The sequence below is a fragment of the Myodes glareolus genome, chromosome 18 (genome assembly GCF_982192425.1).
Source record: "Myodes glareolus chromosome 18, mMyoGla1.1, whole genome shotgun sequence".
Lineage (NCBI taxonomy): Eukaryota > Metazoa > Chordata > Mammalia > Rodentia > Cricetidae > Myodes > Myodes glareolus.
In genome coordinates this window covers 59,128,278-59,149,858 of record NC_142043.1, presented here as the reverse complement: position 1 = coordinate 59,149,858, position 21,581 = coordinate 59,128,278, and the positions used below count along the sequence as shown (strand labels likewise).

Below are 21,581 nucleotides of genomic sequence, written 5' to 3'. Positions count from 1 at the left end.
AGGACGTAAAGCCCTTTAGTTATATATTTAAATATAATATAGCTGTATCTTGAGGTAGATCTATTCTCAGCTTTCTGAGAAACCACCATACTGGTTTCCCTAGTAACTGTACAAGATGCACTCCCACCAGCAACAAATGGGTGTACTTACTCCACATCCTTGCCATCATGAGCTCTCATTTCTTTTATTGATTTTAACCAAGGTGACTGGTATAAGATGAAATCTCAAAGTAATATTGATCTGGATTTCCCTGATAAGTAAGGATGCTGAACATATCTTTAGATACTTCTCAGCCATTTAAATTTCCTCTGCTGAGAAATCTCTGCTAGGATCTGTAGCCCACTTTTAAATTGAGTTATTTGTTTCTTAGCATCTAGGTTAGTTCTCCATATGTTATGAAAACTAGCCCTCTATCAGATTATCTGAGGTGAAGTTGGCAAAAATATTTTCCCATTTTGTATGCTGCCTCTTTGTCAGAGATGGTGTCCTTTGTTATGCAGAAGCTTTTCAGTTTCATGAGATTCCATTTATTAACTATTGGTCTGAGTGCCTGTGATAATGATGCTCTCTTTTGAAAGTCCTTTATTTTACCAGTAAGTTTAAGGCCATTCTTAATATTCTTTTCTATTAGAGTCAGTGTATCTGGCCCTATGTTGAGGTCTTTGAGTCATCTGGAGTAGAGCTTTGTGTAAAGTTACAAGTGTGAATCTATTTGCCTTCATCTACATGCAACCATCCAGTTTGGCTAGCATCATTTGTTGAAGATGTTCTTTTTTCTCCAGTGTATATTTCTAGCTTCTTTATCAAAATTCAGGTGCCCAACGGTGTGGGGATTTATGTCTGAGTCTTCCATTAGATTTCATTGATCAACTTTTCTGTTTTTGTGCCGATGCCATGCTGCTTTAATACTATAGTTCTTTCATCCAATTTGAGATTAGGGATGGGAATACCTCCAGTATCTCCTTAATCAATAAGGACTTTTAAAGCGATCCTGGGTTTTTGTATTTTCATATAAAGTTGAAATTGTCTTTTCAAGGTCTGTGAAGAATTATGTTTGAATTTTGATGGAGATTTCATCAAACCTTTAGATTGCTTTTGATAGGATGGCCACTTTATTAAGTTAATCCTACTGATCCATGAGCATGGGAGATCTTTACATCTCCTGATATCTTCTTCAGTTTCTTTCTGTGGTATATAAAAGTTTTATTATTCATTTTTTCACTTGCTTGGTTAGAGTTATCCAAAAATATTTTATGTTTTTATATTTTATGTTACTGTAAATGGTATTTTTTCTTAAATTCTCTCTCAGTTATTTTTTATTTAGGAAAACTACTAATTATTATGAGTTATTTTTGTATTGTACTACTTTGTTGAAGTGTTTATCAGTTTTAGGTGTTTTCTGGTGGAAGTTCTTTGCAAGAGGAGGCTATTCTTTCATTCCTGGCTGCCCAGATCTGAATAATTACATAGAAACTATATTAATTACAACACTGTGTGGCCAATAGCTTAGATATACTCCAACCTAGCTCTTATATCTTAAATCAATCCATTTCTATTAATCTGTGTATTGCTATGAGGCTGTGCCTTACCAGGTAAAGTTCTGACTTGGCGTCTTACTCCTTTGGCAGCTACATGGTGTCTTCCTGACTCTGCACTCTGCCTTCTCTCCTCTCTCTCTCTCTCTCTCTCTCTCTCTCTCTCTCTCTCTCTCTCTCTCTCTCGTGTGTGCGTTTAGATTTCCTGCCTGCCTTTATTCTGCCCTGCACAGACCAAAGCAGCTTCTTTATCATCTAGTGGTAATAAAACATATTCATAGTATACAGAGGAGAATACCATATCAGTTCTTGGGTCACTTTTCTATGAAATAACAACACCTGCAAATAAAGATATGCTTACTGTTTCCCTTCTTTTGTATGCCCTTGGTCTCCTTCAGTTGTCTTACTGCTATAGCTAAGGCTTAAAGTATTATATTGAATAGGAATGAAGAGAGTGGGCAGCCTCACTTGCTATGTTTCTGATTTTAGTGGAAATACATTGAGTTTCTACTTAGATTAATGTTGGCTGAGTGCACCAAGTTTTAGTGTGAATAATGTTTAGATGTTTCTGTATATTGTGTACATTTTCTAGCCTCTTCCTTTATCATTGAAGTAAATTGTGGGTCATTTTCCGTTTATACAAAAAGTCAGAATGCCCAATGATATGGTCAGTGTAAACCCTTGGTAACCCAAAGCCCCAGAACACTCAACTCAGTAGGACAATTTGGAAAACTTTGTAAAATCCTTTTTTTTTATATTTCTACTAAAGAAAGAGAGAAAGGATCAGGCACTGAATGCTCTCCTGTTGACATTTGGAATGTGGCATGTTGATATATTTTTGGCTCAGGGCATTTATTACCTCGTGGCATTTTGCCTCAGCTGTTTCTCTGCACAAAGGGATAATATACTGCATAATTAATTCAACACGAGTCTGCCAGTGCCACACCTGGCTTTTCAAAAGAAAAGAGAGAGTACAGGTACTCAATCCTTTTAAAGGACTAAAATCATGCTGAAGTAATTAGAAATACCAAATCAGAATAAATTAGGCAGCACCAACACACACAACTTACTTTTCCAAGGTGAAATTCAAATCAAATATGATCATACATTTAAAAATTAATCTAAATTGCCTACTTCTTATCAAGAACAATTGAGTGAACAGCCTACCAGGTGTCGTGTTACACACAACACTGACAATGAGTACTGTTAAAGTCTTTTTCAGGAGGTGGGTTGTGTCCATCAAATTAACAGCACATGTGATGGATGTTTTTCCTGTAGTGTAGATGGAAAACTGAGAAGTTTACAGATACCAGGCATGTTACCTAATACCACTGAGGATTTTCCTTCATATTGACTTATTAATAAAGTGAATTAAAATATACAAATAATGTGGCTGTTTTTGTAATCTATGATTATTTTAAATTAATGTAGACACATATGTATTAAACTCTTTACATGTGCTTGTTTGTTATAGAACAAAATGAGTGGGAGCTATTTTTATTAATTTAGTATGTTTTTGTGTAGGAATATGTTTCTTAACATATCAGCTAATCAATTTAAAATAAAACTTATTCAACATCTACTATTTGAGGTCAATGGATTCAAGCTGGAATATAATAAAAAATAAAACCCTCACTTTCTACAGAAAAAGAAATTGGTCATTGAGTGCTATGTAACACTTGTAGTAGGGATAGGCAAACATACTTTTACATTATTCAAAATAAACGTTTAATAGTAAACTTAAGCTTAATGTATGAAATATATAAGACCAGGATTGATGGAGAAGTGCAGAAACAAATCAAAATCAGGTGTTTGTAGATGAGATGTTTATGAGAGAGTAAAGTTAGAGAAAACGACAAGATATAGCATTGCTTTGAACAAAATGCTGAAAAGCTTTTTGACTTACTTAATATGCCCCATTGAATATCCGTATTTTCTTTTATTCTAAATAGTCAAATAACAGAACCAAACCACATTTTGAAAACTAGCTTTGGTTTTGATATATGGGTGACTAGAGGCAGAAGAGACAGAAGGTTAGGGACTTCAGGGTTTACAAAAATACCTTTAAGTGAATTGTTGGCTTTGGGTATTGGGGAAAACACATTTGAGCATGCTAAAAATGGCAAATGAAGTGGGTTTGGGACATATTAGAGCTAGCCATGAAGGACAGTAAGGTGATTGTATAGAGGCAGTAACTATAAAACCATGATAAACCAAAGCTTGGAACCAAGGATAGAGATGGAGACAGAGATGCAGCTTCAGCCTATTTAAAGAGAACCAGAACTCACTGATGTGGTATTTCTTAATTTTGTCTTAACAAAAACTGTATTAAGGCAAAAATTTAAAAACAGAGAAATCTAGATATCCCAATATTTAAGAATAAGAAAAAATGCAACAAGTTTTTCCAATATGAGTAAAACCATAAAACACTTAAGATGATGAACTCAAATCCCTTGAGGAAAAGAAGAGTTAAAAAGACACAGGTGTTTGAGCTTCCAGATTGTAGACTACTTATATAGAGTGTAGTCTGGGAAGACATTTTAAATGTTGGCGATCTCTGGAAACCTCCATCTTTCTGATACAGAGCAGAGAAGAAGAAGAAGAAGAAGAAGAAGAAGAAGATAGAGAGTGAGAAGGGGAAGGGGAAGTGGAAGAAGCAGAAAAAGCAGAAGAAGGAGGAGGAGAAGCAGGAGGAGGAGGAGGAGGAGGAAGAGGAGGAGGAAGAGGAGGAGGAGGAGGAAGAGGAGGAGGAGGAGGAAGAGGAGGAGGAGGAGGAAGAGGAGGAGGAGGAGGAAGAGGAGGAGGAGAAGGAGAAGGAGAAGGAGAAGGAGAAGGAGAAGGAGAAGAAGAAGAAGAAGAAGAAGAAGAAGAAGAAGAAGAAGAAGAAGAAGAAGAAGAAGAAGAAGAAGAAGAAGAAGAAGAAGAAGAAAACATAAACAAACTGAGCTGAAGGGATTTAATTTGGGCTGTTCTATGGTTCTATGGCAACTAGAACTCTTTGACAGAGACTTTATTGGGAACATTTGTAGATGGATGTTACAAGAACCTGTCAAGAGCTTTACATAGAGTAAAACTTTTCCTTGCCTGATAGGCAGGTAATTTTCTCATATTGAAATGTATTGTCACAGAAGGCAGGCAATTCTCTCATACTGAAATGTATTGACATACTAACTCAAAGATGGCATGCACAGGAATACAGTACCATATCAGCGAATCAGAGCATCTACTTAGGGATAAATTACTCAAGAAAAGCATTTCAATCAGCTAAAAAACAAATATATATTAATGCTTGGTGTTGAATAAATGAGTCAAACTTTATTGTTTCTTGGTCCATGTTTGATTTAGAATACAAGAGAATGAAGAGATAGATAAAAGCACAGAAATTAGAGTGTAAAATGTAAAAGCAAACTCCAGTTTGACCCATGATGGTACAGAATGGATTCAAATGATGAGCAATAAATTCTAAATTCCCAGTTATGGAGATTTTTTAAATGCTAATAGAAGACAAACTTTGTGGGTACATTAATAACTTTAAAACAGTGATATCAGTGTAAATTTATAAAAAATATTTTTTCAAGATTTTTATCATCTTACTTGGCCAGGTTAAGTAGTTAGCACAGAGTCTCACATATATTAGGCCCCATAAGATATTTATAAAATTAATAGTAAATAACTAAAATTTAACTACCAATGATTTTAGGATCTATATGATACTAGATAAACATAACAATATGTTCAATACTAAATAATGCTAATGTTAGTGTCCATAAAGAAATTAATTTTTGTCAAAGACAGTTGTCTCTAGTAGAAAACATGATCGTTTATAAAACATGTTTATCTCTAAATATATGCTCACTTAAAATTTAATAGGAAGCACAGACGCTAAATTTTATAAGTTACAGTACACTTGACCACATTCTGAAAGTTTTTTTTAAGCTGATGAATTCTGTGTGTTATAGTAGAATTAAGAATATCACTGAGGTAATTCTTGGAAAATTTCCCAAACATACAGAGGGGAGTACTGAAAGGACTTTTGGAATCTAAGGAATTAGTTTGAGAATCAGACAGTGTGTAATTAGAGTCAACATGTGCATGCAGTTCTGCTGACATCAATGGTTATTTTTCTGACTCAGAATAGCAAGATCTTATTTATTGAAATTTCCCAAATTTTTGCCAGGATATGAAAAGGAAAATTAAAGATTTAAAGATAGAAGATAGGGGGGTATAAAAAGACAGACATAAACACAGCAATTTTACCATGAAGTTTAAAAATGAACTCTTGTTTGACCTGTGCTTTGGAGTGGATTCAAGTGACAATGTGGAAGAACACGAGAATTTCTAAAAACTTCCTTTCTCCCATGGTTTTCTTAAGCACAATTTGGACACCCCCCCCCCCCCGCCGCCAGCAACATTTGTCTACAGCTAAACCAAGCAGAGGTTTGACTGAGGCAGAAACGACATTGTCAGTGCCTAAGCTACTTCACAGATGTTTATGCCCACTGCTCTAATAAGGTTATTTTTCAACTCACTGTCTTGCCCTGGGCAAGTAGAAGCAGAATTAACCTGCTAGCAACCCGAGTTACCCATCCTAAACATGGTTCCGGTGCCACAGGCAGAAATATTGAGATGCTTCTTCAAATCTCATAAAAAAGAACCATAGCTTTATGGAAACTTTAAATGATTATAGTTTGAACGCACCGAGTTTCGAAGTAAACACATTGTGTATTTTTTTCCTGGATGGCAACACAAATTATCTCTAATGAGTAAGTATCAACTCACATATTTATGGGTATAAAAATTTACTTTTTTTGGTTTTACAGAGCATTAAGGAATGAATCGATCTCTTAGAATGATGAAGTATGAGTCTGGAGAGATGGCTCAGAGGTTAGGAGCACTCACAACTCTTGGAGAGGACCTGCATTCAGAATGTTCCCAGAACCCGTATCATTTGGAACACAACTACCAGGAACTGACTCTAGTTTCTGGAGGTTCAGGACACTCTTCTGCCTGCTACAGGCACCACACACATATGTGCAGGCATTCACACATACACAGAAAATAAAAATAATATAAAATATAATGATTGTTTATCCTAGAATTTTAATATAGTATTAATTCATAAAGCATGGGTTTAAGAGCTACATAAAAGGATTCCTTCTCATGTGTTTGTTTTATTTGTTTGAATATCTCCATTTATCCCAGAAAGCATCTACCATGCTCAGACCTCCTGAGGTTTCTGTTAACTATCTTTATCAGAGATTTCTTGACCAGACATCAGTTCTCTCCTTGTATTTTAATAGTAAATTAGAGGTAAAGGGACAGATTGTCTCACTGAAAACACAGTCACTGTAAAAGTTGAGTTACATCTTCCATGGGTATAATATTCAGTGTATGAAAATTATCATGTATTGTGCGATGATGGTGAAGGGGAGTCAATGGCACCTGTGGCATCATAGTTTCCAGAGGGAGCATCACCGCCCAGCTTAGCACATGCCTCAGGAGCCGCAGGACCCCTCTGTGGGAGTGGGTAGTGTTCGCCAGGCAATAGAGTTAAGACTCTATTAGTGATTACATACATCTTCAACTTTTACACACACAAGCGTACACATACGAACGCACGCACGCACGCATGTGCACACACAGTGTGCATAAATACTCTCTGCAATTCACTTACTCATGCAACCATGGAAAATTATGTAAATTCTCTGAAGGCTAATCTGCAAATTTGCATAAAGATAGGGCCTCTGCAAAAGAGATATGGGTATGTTTGTTCAGTTAATATTTGTTTAGTTCGTGAGTTCATGGCAACTGGACATTTAATATTACTGTTAGTTACTGTTATCATTTATCTGACTCCTCCAAATCTTGTGAATATAAGATTTCCAGCTCTTAATAAAACCCCAGGGTATACTGCTGCTCAAACTACAGCTTCAATCTTTTCTCAAAATATCAAGTCCAATTAAACAGCCATTGGATCGAGTTGATGAATATAATTATTTCTATTCCAATAATCCTTCCTGTTGGTTTCTCAGTAGCTAGATAAATTAACCTAGTAACAATTTAATATCAATGTATTTTCAAAATTCTTATTAAACTTTACAAAAATACCCTGTAATTCCCTACTCATATTATCTTTACTTACAGAAATTAAATATTAATATCAAGACATAAAATTAAGTTGCCAGCCCATTTTGTTTACAAAAATGATTAGCTTTTGGCCCTTCAAAATTAATAAAATTTTGCCATGGTGTGTGGCCATCAATCAGGTCAATGCACCTGATCTCTAAAATATGATTTGCATTATATAATAAGCGTCACATACAATGAACATCTTCATATAATAAGCATCACAACATTAATGCTTCATGTGTTTGTTTTCATGCAGGTCAATGCAAAAGTGGTCATTTATACTTAAACTAAGCTCTCACACATTTAGGATACACTAAGAGTGAAGTCTCCTACCAGATATAAGACTGGATGAGAGCTTTTCGAACTTTATAAAATTCTTAGAAAATTATCACTAATTTAGGAGAAAATATTTCTGTCATATTATCTAAATTTTCATATAAGAAAAGCAACCCCCAAACTTCTGTTTTCACTTATGTTGAGAAAAATGTCAAAGATTTTCCAACTAATTATAAGATTGGGAATTATGTTGGGGAATCCAGAGAGCTGGACAAATAACAGAGAAAGTTCAGGAAGATGACTCCTGGGAATTCAACTTTCATGAAGCAATACATGTACATGCATGGACACACAGGTGCTAATACATGTATGTACGCACACCCACATTTGAAAGAAAAAAATCCTATTTTGATCTTATCTAGATCCCTTATTATGTTACAATTAGTTAATATTTTCTTAGTTTTTATTAATGTGCATTTGTTGTATAAAATTGTGGACTTCTTTCTGACATTTTTATTCATATATATTATACATTTGATTATATTCACCCCCAGTTGCCTTTTTCTGATGTCTCTCATTTCCTGCTGTACTATTTCCTCTTTTCAACCTCCCCTTCTTTGACTGTAATATAGCATCATATCATCTATTGCACTTTCATGCATCTATCCAACAATTAGTCAGTCATCTGTAAACTTACTTGCCCATCCATATATGCATTCATCCATCCACCTTCCCATCTACCCATCCACCCATCCATGTAGGTTTTGCATGTGAGAGACAACACGCAGTCCTGTCCTTCTGAGTTTTTAATGTAATTTTCAGGAACACGCCTGCCTTAAACTCTTGTCTCTTGGGTATATGTATCTGGCACACAGAATGTTCCAGATTGTGACTTTCAAATGCCTGAAATGTATAGTTCCGCTGGTATGTTTTAAAACTCAGAATTGAATGTGGAAAATATCTTTTTTTTTGTTTTGCTTTTCTGCTTCTTTAAAGTGTATCTTCAAGGGGTGGACATGTATAATCAGGATCTGCTAGCTTCTACTTTCGGAGAGCCCAGCAGCATCTCCAACATTTCTGAGTATGTTAGCAACTGGACACTGTTCTAATTTACTGGTGAAAACACCTTTTAGAAATTAGTCTCAGAGAGTTTGCAGCTCCTTGAGATTCTTTCCACTTCGTATAGGATAAAATTACACATTGTGATTTTTATCTACATAGTATATGAAAATAGTGTTACATAAAACCAACACTTCAGTTCTTTGTAAGTAAATTTTGCTAATATAGAACACTGTCTGCAAAGCATTTTGACAGGATTCTGATGGGTTTAAAGACACAAATGGAGTAGAAAAGATGAGTTTACTTACCGGAGTCCTCAGTTCAGGAATGGCAGCTTGGTAGGTGAGTGGACGGCAGTCACGGGTGTTTGGCACAAGGACACAGGGCAGAAACATTGGTCCTAGGTCATCTCCATCTAGAATGTCCACCGTGAGGGTAGTGGTGGTTGTTCGCCTCTCATTCAGATTCTGGGCACGGTCCTGATGAGTGTAAAACAAACAATTAGATAACTAGATGATATAAATATCAGGTAAAATTTAGTTTTGTTAACTCTTTCTTCTTTGTTTCTTCTTGTTGTTCCGTCCCCTCCTCCTTTTTTTTCTTCTGTTTGTTTTTGAGGCAGGGTTTCTCTGTGTCCTGAAACTCGCTTTGTATACCAGGCTGGCCTCAAACTCACAGAGTTCTGCTGTGCCTTTGCCTCCAGAATACTGGTATTAAAGGTGTGTACCGCCATGTCTGGCTTCATAAGTCTTCTTAAAAGTAACTTAACAATGTGTGATTCTGACCTAAAATCTTTGTTACTGTAACATAAAACTTTTGAAATAGACTAACAGTATGTTACTTTCTTCAACCCACCTAAAGCTAAAATGGTATCAGATACAATCTGAGGTCTACAGCAGAGATCTTGCGCTTGACTGCAACCTGCAACTCCATGATTTCCTCACTAATTTGCTTGGTAAATGCCTTGATTTGTGCCATTGTGTTGTGACTATAAAAGCCCATGTGACCTTCGCTACAGTGGATTGTGACGTCAGAGAAGCCTGAATGGCTGCTTCCAGGTCACAGTCTGTCTTTTGTATATAGCTCAGAATAAATTATCTCCTATTCCTTTGTTACAAGAGCTGTGCTTTCTTCATTATTGGGACTAACACAGACTGCCATATATCCTAAATAGCATCTTTGTATTACTAACATGTTATAGTAGTATAAAAACTTGGATGTAAGGAAACATCTCTGGTGGTTTGGGTTTGCTCAGCAAGTCTGGATTTTATGGGTATATCCCTCTGCCTTTAGGTCTCTGATCTACTTGAACCTGCTGTAAAATCCAGATGGCCTAAAACAAAGGTCCATCCTTCCTCTTAGAACGTTTACTCTGGGAACCTTGCCATTTTAATCTCTTCTCTGCTCCTGTAGGATGTAAATCTTCCCCATAGCTCTCTAACCTAAGCTTACTCCCTTTCAATGGCCCAGGACTCATTCACTTGTAATGTTATGGTTAAGGAATTTGAGTTTTCTACTTAATATTCATGGAAACATGGGAATAAAACCTTCTAAAAGACTTGGTCTGAATTCTAAAATTTCTTATCGTCATAAGCACAAGAAAGTTTACTTTTCCCATGAAAAGGACCATTATTAAGTATATGATTTTTCAACTACACGCCTCAACCCTACACGTATGCCAACCACCCTCTAGTCCTTGTGATGTGGACATTTTTTCTCTTTTGCTGTATCAATATCCTTTAATAGACCACCCTGCACCTATTTTATTTTGCTTTGAAAATTCTATGCTACTAAGTAATATTAAAGTTTATGCTTTTTTCCCCAGTGGCTATTTAATATCCATTTTCTGCTACTATATCCACCAGGGCACTCTGCATTTAGTTATAATGTTTTTTTAACAAGTTCTCAGGTTTTTGTTGATCTTGGTAGTATTCAATACTAAGGTTATATATTTTTATACAATGTCTTTAAACGTAAACAATGGAATTTGGGAAGGAAAACTACAGAGGTAAAGTCACCCCTTTGTCACAGCATGCCAAGGGTGTATTCATTAATAAGATGATAACTTTCATTGTGTAGTTAAGGTTGCATTTGTCAGGTATTGTTCCCACATAAGGAATGGGAAATGGTGTTATCTACAATAATTGAAATCTACACTTTATTGAATGAATGTTTGTCAGGGTCACACAAGGAAGAAACATTGGATGAATCAGTTCCTCCTGCGGTATCCACTGATGATGGTGGTGGCACGATCCCTTTTGGAGCTATCCTGGAGAGCCACCCCTGTGTGCCCCATTCTTACATCAACATCTGGCCCGCTGGCAGCAAGGCACAAGTAACTGGGGAAAACAACACTGTCAACTGTGAGTGATGTGCAGGGGACAAGTCTCTGCATACATTTTTCCTAATTTCAGTAAGTTTATTTCACTCCCTGAGAGGAGAGGATGCAACGCAGCAGCTAAAAAGAAAAGCTCATTCATTATATGTCCTAATTTAGACTCTTGACTGCTCTCTTCTTCCTTAAAAATAAGATGTTTGCAAATTTTATTTTAAATTGGGATATTTAATTAACTTAGAAAACTGTAATTACTATGGACAGAAATGGTGCTTTAAAGTGTTTTATTTTTCTGAATTTAACTACTACTCTACAACCGGAATCATGTGTCATCCAAATTTGCATGAGACAGTTCTCATCACAGTGAAGCTGTATAAGTGGGTGGTCAAGGGGAACTGCTATCACAGGGTGGACTCTGGCACTGTAGGAACAGAAAACATACACAGAGAGGAGGAACTAGAGACCTCTAGTCCACAGGAAGACAAAGGGAAGGCAATGGGAACGCACAACCAGGAAACAGCTGTCTGTAATCAGGAAAGAGACCTCCCCACCCCTGAAACAAGCCCTGGCCAATTTTGACCTGGAGTTTTAGATTCCAAACTCCTGATAAAATAAATTTCTGTTGCATAAGGTACCCATTCTGTGGTAAGAGTGATGGAGTGTATCTGACATAGGTTGGACTATAGATCAAGGAACTAGGATGCAGGAAAACTATCCATTGTCAAAGCCAGCGTAGGCCTAGAGTCTCTGGGTTCTTGTCTCATGAACTCAAAGAATGAATTCAGAGATCAAGGGCAAGTGAGTTTCAAAAGGAAACTTTATTATAGAATTATAGATAAGAGCTTAAGAGAAAGACGAGGGAGCTTCTGTTAACAGACGTGGGTCCTCAGAAACGGGGAACCACTGAGTTGTTAGAAGCATTTCATGGGACCTGAGGCAGACACTGGGGTGAGGTATGGAGCAGGGAAGCAGGGGAGATGGTTCATTCAGTCTGCTCATCCTCGAGTTATTCCAGTGCCTCTCAGTTTCCATCCTGATTCACATGTAGCTTCTGGTCAGAGGTGTTGATTTGTAATACATCAGAGCTCCCTTACAGAATGTCTAGCTTTTGACCATAATGGAACTGTTGGTAGGACCAAGGACCTTTCTGACTGCTAACACAGGACCAGAGGTAAAACTTTGCTTTTTTGCATTTCTACCCTAAAGTCGACATAAATTACCCTAAATTACAATCAGTTTGTTTCTCTTTTTCAAATAAAATTCTTTAATTATTTTTCTTAAAACTGAATCATTCAACAAACTTTATGTTCAGCTAAGTGTAGGTATTTTAAGTTATCATTAACTAAAATGTGGAAAAAAATGTACATATGTTTTCAACACACAATTATACATCAAAGACAAAAAAATCTTATCATGAACTAACAAAGATCAGAAAGAAGGTGAAAAACTAAACACCCTTGGACAAGAGAAATAAATGTGAGAAATGGCTGTGCCTAAGAGAAGGAGTGTACTCAGCTCCAAATCCCAGCCTGGGGACCAGGTCCATGCGTCCTCTGGAAATCGGTTGTAATTTGAAAAGCTGACCTTCCTCGGCCTTTGTATTCTCATTAATTCTCCTGTTTCCAGACAGCTGCCAAGATTCCATAACCCTCAATCTCAACAAAAACTCATAGAGAAACAGATGAATAACAACAAAAGCTCATCCTAACCATTGACTGGAGTAGGGCTGGTGCGACTGGACTTCCTGTCAGAGCTTGTGGGTGACCACACAGACTGTCTCTCAAGTTCTTAGGAAACTTCACAGAGGGTTTCAATACTCTCAGAACTTTCAGAATCACATGGTAGCACGATGCCTCTCAGGTTCCATGCTTACTCAGCTTCTGAACAAAATTATCACCATATATCACGATGAAAAACAAACTTTGTTTTTCCAAAACAAGGCATGCGCCTAGTTCAGCCTCAAGCAAAATTACCTGTGACAAGGAGCTCGGGTACAGCCCATTGTCACACCCACTCTGTTTGTTAGCCACAGCTCCAAATATTGACCTGTGATTTCAAGGTCTTTAACATGCTGGATATTAGGCAATGTGTGATACTTTACTTTCTCCATTCCCAATGAAAATACTTCTTGTGAGCTGTTTTGATTCCTTGGACTTCTTCAATTGAACTTGTCAAAACACTACCTTTTTGCATTTAGTACCCATATTCTCTTTAGCAATATATTGAGTAAGTCAGATTTTATGAGATGGAGTCAGGGAGATGAAGACTGTAGCAAATGATATGAAATCATATGAACTTGACTAAAATAAAGTTGAGGTAGAAATGCTTATTTTATTGTTTGAAGCCATGTCATGTGATCTCTGGAGTAAATATCTAGCATTTACATTCACTACGAAAGTAGCTCCACAATTGTCTGGGGGCACCTCAGAGCCCCCTTTACAGACACATGTATTCAATGCTATGCCCTCACTACCAGGTATCTACCGCAGCAGAAAATGCAGCTTAGCCAGAGTAGCTCTGAGAATGTCACCACAATCAGTTCCCCACAACCACAGTGGAAGCTGTGGATGCTTCTAACCAAGCAAGGATGGAGCGGCTCTAGCAGAGCTTTTAAAACACAAGCCCAGGATTAATCTAAAAATACAAATGGCAGCAACATTGTCTTCATTTAAAGTATTTTAGAAATGAGTCTTTAATTATTATTGAAGGTGTTTTGTTGTTCATTTGACACAGTCACATAGTGTTCCTGAGCTTTATTCATAACAGTAGATGGAAAAATACTGTATTACAGTTCCATGTGTCTGGATGTCCATAAATACACTTTTCTTTGAAGCATTCATCCTACTATTTTACCTCAAGACACCCTAGAAACTGGCAAGACAACATTAGTGGGGGTTAAGTTAAAACACATAGCAGGAAGCAAAAGCCACTGAGGTTGCAGAAGTGACTTTACATACCCATGAAACGATGCTAATTTATATGTACTTCCTCTGATGCGCAGTTGTTGTTATCGTTGTTAACCAAAGAGCAGAAGTTTATGAGCTGCCTGACACAGCTGCTGAGGTCCAGACTCTCTTAATCAGTGATCCAGCCTCTCAGTCCTACCATCAGATTTTAATTATAAACTTCTGGGGTAGAATTTAGAAAAAAAAATACCTTTTGTAACGTGCTTCAGGGTGACAGCAATGTAGCTATTTGTGTATAGTATCTGAAGAAATACGTCAGCATGGGCAGACATGAGCTTTTGCAGTGTGGTTAACACATTAGAAGGCTACTTAGATGGAGAAAAGGATGAAGAGAAACAATACCCAACCCCTTCCTCCATCTGTCTGTAGAATATACCCTCCAAGTCCAAGGGTACTCTGGTGACGACTTAATCACATTCAGACCTCAGGAAGCCACCACGCCTGTGCAGAGGCACACTTTGCTTTGGAAGCTCCAGAACAAGAGCAGCCCAGCACTCACGTTAGCTTGGATGATGACGTAGTAGCGAGTCTTGTCCTCATAGTTGAGTCGTTTCCTCAGCACCACATTTCCGGTTAGCATGAGTGGGATTTCAAAGGTGTCGTTGGATGTCTGCAAATGTTAAAGAGACACACTTCAGACCAGTCACGTAGATGAGCGGTGTAGGCTGCTATTATGGTTAAGTCCTCTCCAACATTGGAGTTGGCAGGTGTAAAGTTTGAGAAGAAAGCATGAGTGTTAACTTCAGAGTTAACATTCTTACTTCTCAAAGTGATTGAGGGCTATCAACGAATTTCCTCAGAGTCCTTCAAATATGATGACTTTCCATAGCTTTTCATGCATTATTTGGTACATTCATCCACAGACCTAGACTGGTTCTTATCCAACTCTATTCATATGAGAAAAACTTACCTTATTGTCTTTAATTATCTTTACCATTTGGTTTTGCACAAAAGAGTTCAAACATTTCCAATTTATAATTTCTACTGAACTTCACTTTTCAACACTAGTATTTACTTTGTATTCTTAGTATTTTTTCCCTTTGAAAAAGGGTTTATTATTATAAACTAATAAGGGAGCCAGTGAGATGCCTTGGCAGGTAAATGCTGATAGTCACACCTGGAGACCAGAGACGGCTCATTTGAACTCACATGATTCACATGAAACATGGTAGAAGAAGAGAGCTGATTTCCTCAAGTCTCTCATTCACTTACACACACACACACACACACACACACACACACACACACATACACTCACACATACACACTCACACATACACACACATATGTGACCCCATACATGCATATACACATGTATGCACATGTTATTGATGCAACAAAAATAGATCTAAAGAGAAAAATTAAGGAGATGACTCAGAGGGTAAGGGTTCTTGCTGCCAAGTCAAGCCTTAGGACCTGATTTAACGCCTGGAAGCTGGATGCTGAAAAGAGAGAACTTAGGCTGTTTTCTGATTCACATGCACACACAAAACAAATAAATAAAAAACGTAATTATGAAATCATTGAAATAAAATAATCTTGGATGGGTTAATGTGTTAGACTTTGCAGTGTCTGTCTGTGCCCTGAGCTTTTCCCAACAGAAACATACAGGGAGAAGGATAGCTTCCAAGAATGTTCGGGATCCCTGCTCTGTTCATTAGCTTTCACAGCTAAGTTCATTCAAGTTCCAGGAGAGGAGAACTTCACAGGTTAGGGTCTTAGCCTTAAAAGCCGTCTGGGCTCCCGTTTGCTTGTCACTGTGGAGAAGGGTTGATGATGACCTCAGGAACTATATCAGCTCCCTCTATTTCCACCTCTGCAACTGGTCATCAGGAACTTGGTTTGTGACTCTGTGTTGAGCAGTTGCTTCCATACAGATTAATGCACCAGCTTCTGCAAGGAGAGTCAGCCTATCAGGACCCAAGAACCTCACAAGAGTTTTACAAGACTAAACGGGCCTGCCCAGAGTCTGCCTAAGCAGCAAATAGGTAGTAGGAAAGGAGACTCATCCAGGGTGTCACTCCTGCAGGTGGGGAACTCAGCTCCGGTTTTGTGGCTTTCCTGAATCCTCATCCATGCTGGGGGACTTATCAGAGATGCGGATGCTCCAATCAGCCATGCTCTTATAAATTACCCCTCACATATTCAACATGATAAATTCACCAAAACGATCTTGAGTGAAGTCATTTGGTTGGCCCGTGATTGGCCTGTTAGTGCTGAGTCTAAATAAATTCCTCAGGAGAGCTCACATGTGAGCAAGGGATGGGTTATTTGGCTTGGGGCAATGATAGAATGAATATTCCAAAGGAAAGGTAGAAGAGGAAGAGGATGAGTTGATTAGGAGAAAGAAAAGGAGGAAGAGGAAGGGAACAGGAAATTTTTCTCTCAACTCAGCATCAATGTATTCATATTTCACTGCAGCAGTGACCTAAGTCTTACTAGTATTGCAAAATATGCTAAAAATATATTAATGTGTTAGTATAAAGGTATTATATTTTAGCAACTCCATAGTTATAGAAATAAGCTTTTAGTAAAGATGGACTTATACACACATATACACATATATGCATAAATATGTATGCATACACATATATAATGCATACACATTCACACATACACACATACACAATACATTCACATTCACACCCATATATATATATATATATATATATATATATATATGCACAGACTCATAAACACACACACACACACACACACACACACACACACACGTCAGATGCTTGACCTAAAAGACTTCTCATCCAGGGACTCACAATTCAAAGCCTAGCTTTTCTACTTCTTTGTGCTAGGGAGGTGAGACTGTAAGGAGATTGACCAATAAAATCAAACCATGGTAATGTCATTTTTTAAATGATGATTTTTGTTTTTTTGTTTTTTATATGCCACTCAATCCTGGGCAAAGCAGAAGACTTTCTCTTAATTAGAAAGAGTGATAAAGGAACAAATTCCCTCTCCTGTTTTTGGATGTTGTCAGATGAGACCTGAATGTCCACAGCCAATTAGTGAGTATTACTAGATTACTGAAACTATTTAGAAGTTGCTAACATGCTAACAAAGTCTGAGGAGAGTGAAATGTGGGGTCCAGGTTTTGTCTGTGAGGTTTTAGACATGTCCAGATGTTTGTCCCACCTTTGAGAGACAATGAATCATGTTTTGGGTTGGACATCTTTATTTCGGGTTTCTAACTTCCACAACTGGAAGCCTCATGGCCCTTGCTGATTTCTGTCTCTGGCTGTGTATTGCGGTCTGCGGATCTTTCCATGTGTACCGTGGCTCCCTTTGCTTGCCATCTGCCCCTGTTTTTTAAAAGTACCTAAGCAATATATCCCTTGTTTCCCTGCATAGTTAAGTTTCTGATAACCTACTCTCTGTCTTCTTATTTCAGATTAAGAATTTAATGTGATGATATATTATTGTTCTTCACAAACAAAGCATTTGTATTTTTGCTTACCTCACAGGTTCTTCACGGCCCAAGCCTGAGATAGCAATATTTCTATGAATGTAACAAATAATATCTGTATCCCCCCCAATATTGTTACTAACAGTTTTTATTAAATTTTTTTAGAGTTTTTACAACGACATTAGTAGTCATATTATTACCCTTAAAAGGACTTTTCAATTGAATTTATTTCCTATAGCTGTATCTAACTATCACATATATGATATTTTTTCTTTTTATTTGTTTTATAAATACTTATGTCTCAAAAACAAAAGGGAATGTATATGCTTTATAATCAAGCTAGGTTTGAGTGGCTGGGACACTTCTCTACTGAAGTCAAAATTGTTTAATTAAACAAGGAGTTTTGAGTATAAATTTGCTTTCTAAATTTCAGAATTCTGATAAAAGTTTCAGAAACAAAATATAGGCTGAATATTCAGGACACTCTTTCCTCTTTTTTCCTTTCATTTAGAAGTATATTTGACTAAATTATCTCTAATTAGTCTTAATAAGTGAGATTTTTGTAAGCAAACACTGTTTGTTTGAATTCTTACAAATGGGCTGTGAGGGAACTCGGCACACAAACCCAGCTTCCCGCGCCTGAGGAAGATGGAAGAGGTGGACGTCACACCTCAGTGTCTGGTATCCACCAACCTGAGTGTCATGAAACTTCATGTGACCCATTCAATGAAGATAGACATGGATAAGAAATTACATGAGAAACAGTGAGCATGAAGGTGACAGGTGTGACCCTCATGGCACTTTGCTCAGAGGCTTGGCCCACAAAGAATTTTGGAGATGGAAAAACACCCGATCCAAGGCAGTATTCTAATTGTGAGGCAAAGCCACTGCCTGTCTGGGTGTTTTGGAGACTTCTTTGTAAGCACAAAAGGATGTTGCTTTTCTTAGTGTTGGAGACTTCAATGTTTTCCTCCCACTCTGTACTAAAGAAGAAAAACTTGCTGCTGAAAAATCTATTATTTCCTCCTGGTTCAAAACATCTGTCCAGCGTTCACAGAGGAACACGCACAAGTACCTGGAAATGCAGTAACTTCACAGTTATCAGACAAGAGGTCATCCTCCATTTAAGATAGGTCAAACAATTATGTCAGATACCCAAGGTGGCAGGAAGGACAGGTAGAATTCTCAGCCCATGTATATACACCGCCCCACAACAAGGGAGGGAGAGGGCTACTGTTATTCTGGAAACTCTAATCCCAGGGCTGACCCAACCCCATGAACTTAAATGTCATGGCAGCTGAGCTGGTATCTTCATAGAGACAGATATTCTGGAGGCAGGAAGTAGCTAACCTTCCTCAGTCCCCTGATTAGAACTCTGGCCATTTATCCATTCTAAAGATAAATAATAGATTATATGCAGATCTCACACCTGTTCGATATTTAGAAATATTGTTGTATCTCCATTTGTATTTATGTTAAAAATACAGAAGGAACACCTCCACAAAGTCAGGGACACACACATGCACATAGGTCCCCTTGAGAGCCGCTCAGCACAGGTGTGCCTAGGAGGACCAGTGATTCAAGAGCGGCGGAAGGCAGAAAATAGCCTGTCACTCAGAAGCGCTTTCTCACAAACCTCACAAATGTTTTGAAAGCTCTCTACCCAACCCAGTGTCATCACTGTTCCTGTTCCCATCTTCTTCCCCTCTCATCCATATGATTCTTTCAACATTCCCCATTTGCTCACTTGGAGTATAGCTGACCTTATCATTGAGTGCCAATGGACATTAGCAACTGGTTTCTATTCAGCCTCCATTCATTATTTCCCACATCTCTTAATAGGCAGACCACTGCCGTGGGACAATGGTCTTTTATCCTGCCACTTGTATTATTTTTAAGAAAATGTTGATTGGCCAGCAGCCAGGAAGGAAGTAGAGGCAGGGGGAATGAGCACAGGAGAATTCTGGGAAGGGAAAAGCTCAGTCTGCAGGCATCACCCAGACCTAGAGGATGCAGATGAGAATGCCTCGCTGATGAAAGGCACCAAGCCACGTGGCTGACACAGACAAGAATTATGGGTTAAGATGTAAGAATTAATTAATAAGAAGCCTGAGATAACAGGCCAAACAGTTTATGATTAATGTAGACCTCTGTGTATTTCTTTGGGACTGAACGACTGTGGGACCTGGTGGGAGAGAAACCTCTGCCAATAGACCGCTGTGGGCCTTCAGCTGCTATCAATCTCTAGGTTGTGCCACTGCTGAGAATTCTTCTGACCAAATTCTCCAAGGAGAAAATAAGAAGACTTAACAAGATTTGCCGGTCTCTAGCCACTCAAAAGGGACTGACTAGAATTTAAGCAGACAATAAAATTTGCCCTTTTATAGGAAGAATGGATACTAATCAATTACACTGTCTCATTAAAAAAAAGGTACCATAGTAGCAATCATACGTTGGTGGTAACCAACAGCTGTCTAATGGGTTTAAGGCTCACATAATAGGAGGGAAATCACGTCTGGTATTGGAAATCTAACCCACTACCTGGGTCTACTGGACCTCAGAGGAGATCCTACTGGCATTGCTCTATTAGACCAGCATAATGGCTAGCTGTATTCGTAATCCTCACCCTTATACTCCCAGATAACCGAATGAGGGAAGGGAATGGGGAAATGATTTAAAAATATCTTGATTAAAATTTTAAAACATTATAAGAATAAAGAAGGTATATAAGAAAACAGAAGAGTTTAAAAAAATTTTAAATGGCAAAGTAGAAATAAGAAAGTAATCAAAGAGTAGTAAAAAGTGCTGAAGGAGTTTCAGTTTTCTTATAAGTTAGACTTATAAGTTAGTTCTTATAAGTTAGACTTAATCAGACTTATAAGTCTGATTAAGACTTCATACCAAAATTATTCTCACTAGTCCTGTGATTGCAGTCTGGGAGAAGCCTCAGCAGAGGCTCAACTGAGCTGAGAAAAGGCACTGAAAGTCACACACACACGGAGAAAAATCAAAGTGTGCTGTTTGAGGCTACCATGTTTGGGACCATATGCTCCTAGACAAGAAATGCATGATGCGACTCAGACTCATCTGAGGCTTGGTGAGTATAGCCAGTTTAGTCAACCATAAATGTTTACATGCGTTTATTCTTGAACATAGTGATTCTGCCATAATACTGCATTCTTACTCTACTGACTGCTGAGGACATCATAGAATGGTAGTATCCCCAAAGCATCTTCTACCCAAAGCATCAGCATCCTTTTTCTTGTATATAAAGATGCAAATGAACATCTGTTCTGGGAATTCATTCAACCAATACTCTTTTAGAGACCAGTCCATTAGCACGTGGTCTGAAGACTGTAAGCACAGACAGGAAGCGTGCTCAACCCTTTCTGTGTTTGGCTTGGTTGGTGATGGGGGTTTGGTTGGCAACTCCCAGTGCTCACAGAGCTTTCTTGTGGCGAGTGTTCCCAGTAAACATTTGTTATCCTTTAGTATGGGCTCTCATGGACCTTCTTAATTATGCCTGCAGACATCTCAGAGTCCAATATCTTTACTAAGTTTATTTCTATCAGAAGGCAAGTCCAGGACAGATTTGAAGATTTAAAGTCTCTAGCTGCAGTGACAGTGGTGACCCAGAAGCTTACAGCCTGTCAGTGTAGATCTGCAGTGGAACTGGATATGCTGAAGGGATCCTCAACTGCTCCAGGTTTTTCAGATTTTAAAAGATGCAGTCATTGCTGTTATCACACTATCTTTTAGGAAAACCCAGAGTGGTCCAAAAGCAAACACAAGGCATAATACTCATTTACTAAAAACATGACTCCTTTGTGGCCCCATATGCATAAACATCTCCATTAACT

At 37.9% G+C, this 21,581-nt stretch overlaps 1 protein-coding gene across 4 annotated transcripts in view; it reads right to left on the bottom strand.

Annotated features, from left to right (window-relative positions):
- Positions 1–21,581, bottom strand: part of Pcdh15 (protocadherin related 15) — a 1,307,054-nt gene that overhangs the window by 318,264 nt on the left and 967,209 nt on the right. For all 4 annotated transcript variants that reach the window (XM_085679751.2, XM_087898231.1, XM_087898232.1 and 1 more), the window contains 2 exons: positions 14,800–14,910; positions 9,308–9,478 (listed from right to left, as the gene is read on the bottom strand). In XM_085679751.2, the coding sequence (XP_085535877.2) occupies positions 9,308–9,478; positions 14,800–14,910 (282 nt within the window). The remainder of the gene's footprint in view (positions 1–9,307; positions 9,479–14,799; positions 14,911–21,581) is intronic.